Source organism: Hordeum vulgare, chromosome 3H, assembly GCF_904849725.1.
Source record: "Hordeum vulgare subsp. vulgare chromosome 3H, MorexV3_pseudomolecules_assembly, whole genome shotgun sequence".
Classification (NCBI taxonomy): domain Eukaryota; kingdom Viridiplantae; phylum Streptophyta; class Magnoliopsida; order Poales; family Poaceae; genus Hordeum; species Hordeum vulgare.
Window position 1 is genome coordinate 382,765,205 of NC_058520.1, and position 8,482 is coordinate 382,773,686.

The 8,482-nt window shown below is 45.1% G+C and overlaps 1 protein-coding gene across 1 annotated transcript; it reads right to left on the minus strand.

Annotated features, from left to right (window-relative positions):
* Positions 1-570: 570 nt before the first annotated feature.
* On the minus strand, positions 571-1,243 carry LOC123443921 (mitochondrial import receptor subunit TOM7-1-like). The gene has a single exon (XM_045120486.1). It carries the CDS (start codon positions 1,145-1,147, stop codon positions 899-901), a length of 249 nt encoding a protein of 82 aa, XP_044976421.1. The 5' UTR covers positions 1,148-1,243; the 3' UTR covers positions 571-898.
* Positions 1,244-8,482: the final 7,239 nt, after the last annotated feature.

Genomic DNA, 8,482 nt, shown 5'->3' on the forward strand with positions numbered 1-8,482 from the left:
CACTATGAATAGTCTTAGCCGTTGAACATGGATGGTCACATTTTGAACGATTTGGCAGTTTTGTGCGAGGGGATGACAACTTCAGAGTAACATGGCAGTTTTTTTTTCATAAGAAGCATTTTTTCATTTAAAACCGCAACCATTTAATCTCGCGAAGTAACTAATACTGCTAGGAAAAAAGCCAGATGTGTGACATGAACACATACACATGGCAACCCTGAACATTTTAGGTCATAAGTTTAGTGATGTAAAGATGAACTTTAGTTGTCAAGCATGACAACTTTCTGTTCAGATGACAAGCCGCTTTCTGTTCAGATGACAAGCTTAGTGACGTGCTTCGTGCCACACGTGTCACAGGGCAAATGAATGACGATGGTTATATCAGGTATAAATTGTGTCCAGCAACAACATTAGCCACGGCCTCAATCAACTGGCATGTATTTTGATGTTCCATAAATCCATCTAGGCTACACTAAAAAAATAATAATCCATCTAGGCTGCTGAAGCAGCAAAGCTTCTGCTAGCATGTAGGCCGAATGAATGAGCAGTTAGTCACCAAGACAACCCAAATTACGCAACACAGCTATAATTAGTATTGCTTACTTTTAATAATCAATCAAAGTAATACACACGCATCAGGCAGAAAAATACAACTCAGACAACTACACTGAAAGTTAAACATACCATATAACATATTAAAAACAGATCCGTAGCATCTCAGGTATCTAACAAGATCCGATCCAATCCAGGATCGATCCGACCGCATGACATTATTAGACGCAGATAAAAGATCACCACCCATGGATCCAGAACTCAACCACCAAGATCCAACAAACATAAAAAACTTTAGTTACTAAAAGGAGATGGATCGATCCAGTCGGGCTCGCCAGGAATTGGATCAGACGGGGGACAGAAGCTGGAGCAAGCTAGGTTTGGGCTCGTCTCCCTTAGTCATGCCGACGACGATGATGAGCGGGATGAAGCCCCAGTGCGCCACCACCTTCGCCGTCTTCATCGTCCACGTGCTCCACTCCTTCGCGAGCCGCACCGCCACCGCCGCGGTGGACTGCTCGTCCTCGGCCGCGGACGAGCCCCTCTTCCCACCCTTGCCCTTTGGCTTCGGCTTCAGCGACGGCCGCGACGCCATGGCGACTCCTCTTGATTCTTCGATTCGCTGGACGAAAACCCTAGAGCTGTGCCCTTTGGGGATGTGTTGATCTCTCGGTCGTTTGATCTGGTGCGTTGTTTCCGGTTAATATTGGCTGCTTAGTGGGCCAGTCGTCTCGTGTTAGTATCTCTCTGGGAGACCTCTCATGGGTCCTCAAATGCTATTGGGCTAGCTTTATCTTTGAATTGGGCCAAACTTTCCAACTAACCAGGGGCGGGGCATTGTGGACATGATAGATGAGTGAGTCTTCTAAAAAAAAAGATACTCACACCGATCTAGATTAATTGTCGCAAAAGTTGTATTAGAGGTGCGGCAATTAATTTGGATAGTGATGCTATGAACGACTAGCCCACGAGCATTCCTTCGTTGGGCTTTCCAACGAACACTCTTAAAGCATGTTCGTGTGCCTTTCTAGCGCACACACGAAACGCATGGCGGTGCTATTGCATTTCAAGTTTTTTTTTTCTGCAGGTTTTTTGGTTCTTTTAGCTTTCCGTTTCTTGTTTGGATCTTTAGATTTTGCTTTGTTTTTCCAAGTTTTATTGTTTAAAATTTTTATGATGTGATTTTCATGTGAAATATAGAAGCAGAGTTGTGCTCACGGTGAAGCACAGTTATACTTCAAGGCGAAGTACAACTGTGCTTTCATGTGAAGTACTCCCTCCATGTTAATTTTTTTGTTTTAGATTGTCTAGATATGAATGCGTCTAGTCACATTTTAGTATTTAGATATATTTATTTTTAGACAAACCGATAACAAGAATTTTGGGACGAGGGATTACAAATCATGCTTTTGTTCTTCGTCCCAAAAATGAAGCATGCGGTGTGTTTTTCTGTAAAGTACAATTGTGTTTTCCTTTGAAATTAAAAAAACATATTTATGTTTCTGTGTGAAATGTAGTTGGGTTTCTTCCAAAAATGAAAATCATAGTTGGGCTTTCCAAAGTGAAGCGCAAGTTGTGCTTTCCAAAGTGAAACATAGGTTGTGCTCCCCAAAAAAGTGAAAGACAAGTTGTGCTTTCAGTTTCCTTTTTTCTGGGTTTTGGACTTTTAGTTTCCTGTCTTTTTAGTCTATGTTTTTTTGACAAAAACTTCATCTTTTTTTTTCTCTCTTAGTTTTCATTTTTTTTGAAAAAGTTCATCCAAAATTATTAACATTGGATTTAGTTTCAATGATCTCATCCGAGAAACACAACGATAAAATTCATGATTTCAATGCATTATTCAATAGATAAAAAGTTTTAAAAAAAGTAAATCTATACCTAATAATAAAGCGGCTATTGTTTCCGTCGGAAAACCCACCGTGGCATTTTTATAAGAAAGCCCCTGTAATTTTTGTTATTCAACCCACGCTCAATCATTTATCTGCAACGCAAAAGAAAAAAACGATTCGCTGCAAAAATTATACCCGTGCGCATCGCCTCCTCCCGTCGACCCTAGGCCACCCTGGCCTGTGCCCAGGCCCCCGCCACACCACTCGCTGCTGCGGCCGACCTCAACCGCCACCGCTGTCGATCTCAACCCACCCGCCTCCGTGGCCGTACCTCTTCCCGCTCACTGGCCCCGTTGCGGCGCTCGAGCGCATCGCGTCGACCCTGGTCCACCCTGGCCTGTGCCCAGGCCGCTGCGACACCACTCGCCGTCGCGGACGACCTCAACCACCACTGCTGTCGATCTTAACCCACCCGCCTCCGCGGCCGTACCTCTGCCCGCTTGCTGCCCCCGTTTCGGCGCTCGAGCACAACTTCTGGATCAAATCAATGCCATAGCTACAGTGACCGGGGATGATGCGTCTGCTCGATGCAGAACGGCGGCGGCGCGCGGATAAGGCGTGACAGAGCGAAGTACTTGCAGGTGGAGGCGGGCCTCCATGGCTCACACGGGAAACTCCGAAGTTATGGCGCGGCAACGGCGACTCCTTATGGCCAGATAGAGGCGCCTAACCCTTGCTCCCCTCATCGTATCCCCTCCTCCAGCAGGAACTCATCATCTGATGAGATCCCCTCCCCATGCCTCCAACCGTGTGCCAAGCGTGTGGTATTTTTTCTCCCGTTGCAACGCACGGGCCCTTTTGCTAGTCTAAGAAAAAACACAAAACTCTTAGGTTCTTGGCATAGCACACAGGGTGCACCACATGGGCCAAGGTCCAATAGGCTTGCCCCGTTCTCTAGTGATAGCTCGGTCGTTGGTCGCCCACTCGCCCACCCGCTCTCCATTAGTTTTTTTACTACCGCTGTTGCTCCATGATGTTAATAAAAAACCAATCAGTTTTTTATTTATTTTTATAAATTCGTTGAATTCATAGAAAAAGAATATTTATGATTTTTTCTGAAAGTTCATGAATTATAATAAAAAATATGTGATTATGTTTTCCAAATTTAAGTGCATTTGGATAATATTCGTAAGATTAAAACATAATCAAAAAATTTCATATATTAAAAAAATTAAAAAATGTTTTCGAGTATAAAAATCATCCATGGATTTTATAAAATAATCACAAACTTATTTGTTTTGCAAATTTTAAAAATAGTCATGGATTTAAAATATTCACAATTCACCAAGTTTACATTATTTATGATATTAAAAATAAAACACGCAAAAGAAAAAAAATCATCAAAAGTGGAGTAAAACCGTGGAAAAAACCACAAACGAGGAAAAATAACCTGCTGACGTTAGGTTTTTGTCAGTTCCAGCAAACGCATGAGCTCTTGTGAGATCAAATGCACAAACTTTAAAGTAGAGAAAAGTATGAGGTCACATATTTTTGATCGTTCGCTCTAACGAACGTCACGACCAACGTCTCACTAAACTTCAACTCGCCTTATCCAGTCCACCCTCCCACATCACTCGCTTACTTCTCCCCGTTGCCTGTCCAGCCGCGCACACTACCTCTCACTGCTACGACCTTCTTCTTCAAGAGCTTGCCGACGGGCCATTTCGGCGACGCACAGGAGGCTGCGGCGGGGGAGATGCACGTGGAGCAGAGCACGACGCTCCCAAACTCTTGTGCTTGGGATGATCCGACGACGCACGAGGAGCTGCAAAGTGTGAGTGTGGAGGGGGAGGTGATCGTGCATGGGCTTAGAGGTGGGGAGGTGAACAATGCGTCACCTTAGCCATTGTTATTACCACCTCCCCCGTTGTTGTTTCCGTTGTCGCTGCCATATTCTCCGTTGTTACGATCATGGCATCTATCATATAAAGGTTGTAGGTCGAGGTCGCTGTCTACTTGCTCGAGGGCATGGTAGCTACTGATGGGTTGTCTGAGGACTCACCGATCTCCTGTTCCATATATTTAACTTCATTGGGGACACTCTCAAAAACTTTGCTTAGGTTCTCAATGTTGGTCAAAAAACCAACTTTTCCCAGGGACTCCGAGATTTGATTGCACCCCGAGACCGGGCTTTTTGAAATCACGAGCCTTTGAATTCGATTTAACATCTCGTTCAGAAGGAGTTTCTAACTTTCTTATTGGGCCCTATTTGACACCGGGACGAGAGGAAGTTGCTCGAAGGTCCGAACTGACATGGATCTTGGTTTCTCACACTCCACCATGGCTTGTTCTAACACTTGACCCGTCGGAGCTGGCCTTGGTTCCCGATCTAAGATCGGGTCCGACGAAGGATTCCCACGTTTGTTTTGAGCCCGCTCTGACACGAGGTTTGAGGCAAGCGGCTCGTGCTGATTCTTGACTTGGTGTGACAACCGACCTATGAATACCAACTCTCCGTGGGATTCTGCAGTATAATCCATGCTGTCGAATCTAACGATCTAACCTGGAGCGAAGGATTTGACCTGGCCAAGGTGACCGATTGAGTTGGTGATACGTCTCCAACGTATCAATAATTTATGAAGTATTCATGCCATATTTACCCAAGTTAACAATACTTCTGTATGGTTTTGATGCACTTTATATGATTTAAATGTAATTAACCTGGAGTAATGCTATTTTGAGCAGAATTACTGTGGTGTTGTTTTGTATAGAAAATAATATTTCTCGGAATCGATCGGAACTTTTTGATGATTTTTTCTGGAAGGAAAGGGACCCAGGAAGCTTCGAGGGAATACAAGAAGACTCACATGGGCTCTAGAAGGTAACAGGGCACGCCCACGGGGTGGCCGCGCCCTAATGCTCCGTGGCCCTCTCGTGGCACCTGCTGGCTTGATTCCAACGTTGAAAATACTATATATTGAGAACCTCCCGAAAGTTAACCTAAAACTTCGAATTCGCCGCTGCAAGCCTGTGTTTCGAAGTGATATAATCTGGAGCTCTGCTTCAGCATCCTGCCAGAGGGGGGAATCATCACCGTAGGCCATCTCCATCATCCCGACAGTCTCCATGATGAGGAGGGAGTAGTTCACCATCGGGACTGAGGGCATGTACTAGTAGCTATGTGTTTGATCTCTCTCTCTCTCTCTCTCTCTCTCGCCCCCCTCTCCCGTGTTCTTGAGATGGCACGATCTTGATGTATCACGAGCTTTGTTAATATAGTTGAATCATATGGTCTTCTTCCCTTGCAATCTTGATGTGATGAATTGAGTCTTTCCTTTTGAGGTTTTGTTATGTTGGATTGGATTTGAGAACACTTGATATATGTCTTGCATGTGGATACCTGTGGTGACAATGGGGTATTCTATTGAGTCACTTGATGTATGTTATGGTCATCAACTTGGGGTGATCTATGCACATAGGTTGATGCACATTTTCATCCTACTTTCTCCGATAGATATCTTGGGGGCACTCTTTGAAGTTCTTTGTGTTGGATTGAATATGATTATGTAATGCCCATGATGCGGTACCATCCTAATCTTGGCTCGAGGGCCTCGATAGGGATAGAAGCGCATCTCGTCGTTTTGCAAGAATAGATATAATTACAAGTACATGTAAAGAGGATATGTATATATGAAATTGGCTTACACTCGCTAGAAGCTAAATCATTACCATCTCAAATACAATCATCCATAGCAATCATCAGACATAAAAGCAGCGTCTGACTAAGGACGAAATCAAACGATAAAAGTGACATCCATCTTGCTATCCAGGGCCGCCGACCTGGAACCTCCTATGATCGTTGAAGAAGAAGAAGAAATCCAAATAAAAAAAAATCATCACTCTCACGTCAAAGCATCACATTACCTGTACCTGCAACTGTTGTTGTAGTAATCTGTGAGCCACGGAGACTTAGAAATCTCATTACCCAAGGGTATCAATATTAGCAAAGCTTAATGGGTGAGGAATGGTTAAGTGACGAGGTTGCAACAACACTAAACATCTGATATCTGGCTAACTTACGAGTACAATAATAAGAAGAGTGGTATATGCATAAACGGACGTGAACTAGTAATGATAAACAAGTGATCCTGAACACCTACTTACGAGTCATTCATAACCCCACCATGTTCTCTTCTTGGATCAAACCTCACAAGAAGAGACGGTGACAGTTACACACGCTGTTGGTGCATTTTACTTTAGTTTACTTCAAGTTTTAAATAACTGGGTATTATAAAGTTTCCAAGTTGCCAGATAACCGCGAACATGGCTTTCAAAAGGATTTCACCCTGCAGGGGTGCTCCAACTCATCCATCACAAACTAGCCACAAGCTGTTGTTGGAAAACCGCAACCTCGAGATAGCCCGAAGTATCCTCGGAATCCCGATGTACAAGATATTTCATTAACGATAAAACAAATCTAGCAAGGCCCCCCGACGCGTTGACAATCATAATAGGATCCACATGTATCTCGTTCTCAAGACACGACCAGATTATCCAAACTTCCGGTAGGCCAATCGCAGAGTTGCTCCTCGCAGCCACCAGCGGTTGATAGGTTCACACCAACACTCATGAGGAGCACTGGCCCGTTTTGTTGATTAATTCTCCACGGGTGCCGGGATGTAACAACCCAGATGTTTTCTTTCCTTATTTGTATCCCTTTCCAATTGTGGACACCTTGTTGAACCCATGTATGGAAGTTATGAGGAGGTTATCATTTCATGTGTTGTCATTTCATGTGCATCTCATGCATCATATCATCTCCATCTTGTGTTTGTCTTCTTCTTGTCTACCTTGTTGTGGTGAACTCATGTGGATTGTGTGGTGTTGTGGAGTGTGGTGTGGGTGCAACAATGACCTCAACATCAAGTTGCACCATAGCCCAAACCCCCCCCTCTTTTATATTTTCCTTGAGGCATAATAAAGTTGCTGTTTTGGGGTTTTAAAAATGTTCCACTTCTTTGGAAATTCTTTCAAATATTTATGGATGCAAAACCTCACTGATTTGAAATTATTCTCCTTGTTGTTTTAATTTAAAACAGGGGCTGATTTATAACAAAAACAATTAATTTGCTTTGCTCTAAAATGCCACCTCTATTTTTATAAATAGGAGCAGCATTTTAGAGAATTATAATTATTTTCCTTTTCTTATTTTATTCTGTTTTTAGCTTCTCTCTTACTGTATTCAAAGTCTGATTTGAATTATTTGAAAGAGAGAACCTGCTTTGTTTTAAAGAGAGGTGAGGTAGTTGGATGGGCTCCTGGCCCATGGCTTTCTCCCTGGCGCTAGAGCCCACATTCCTTTCCTTCTTCCTCCTCCTCACACTGTGTCCTCGTTGTTGCTTTCCGTCAAAGAGCTGAGAGAGAGGGAGGTCGCGCCAACGCCGTCAAGCCGTCCCATTCGCCCATATTTAGAGCCTCCCCCTCAGTGTGCGTGCTAGGGTTCCCTCTCCACCGCCGCCAACCTCTCTTCTTCCTTCTTCCCTCCTCTGCACGTAAGGTTTCAGAGAGAGATTCAGAAAGAGAGAGAGAGAGAGAGAGAGAGAGAGAGAGAGGTTCAGAGAGAGCGTCGTCACCTCGCCATCGTCCCTCCCCTCGTCACCGGTGCTTCCCCGTCAAGTCCAAGCGTGCAGGGAGGATGCTGGATCCTCCCTCAATCCATTCCCGGCGCTAGGAGGGTGGTTCCCCTCCTCTGTCGGCCCCTCCTCTCCGTCTTCGTTAGGGATGGAGCAGAGCAGAGCCATCGCCGTCGCCCTGCCTCTTCTTCCTTCTTCTCGACGTCAAGCGCGCCTCCGAGCAGCCGCAGGGTGAGCGCCGCTCCTGTCTCTTCTTTCCCGCGCGTAGTATATCCCCTCTGCGTGCCGTAGTTCGCCGGATCGAGCTCTGTTCGGGCCAGAGGAGAGGCCGCATCGAGCCGCCGCTACGGGCTCCCTCCCGTAGAGCTAGGCACGGGAATGGAACCCCCTAGGGTTCCCGCATCCCCGCCGGTCCCTAGGAGCATCCGCCGTTGCTGCATCATCACCGGAGCCGAGCTGCTCCTTCCG

Coding starts and splice junctions, on each gene's coding strand:
- LOC123443921 (XM_045120486.1), bottom strand. CDS start 1,147: ATGGCGTCGCGGCCGTCGCTGAAGCCGAAGCCAAAGGGCAAGGGTGGG.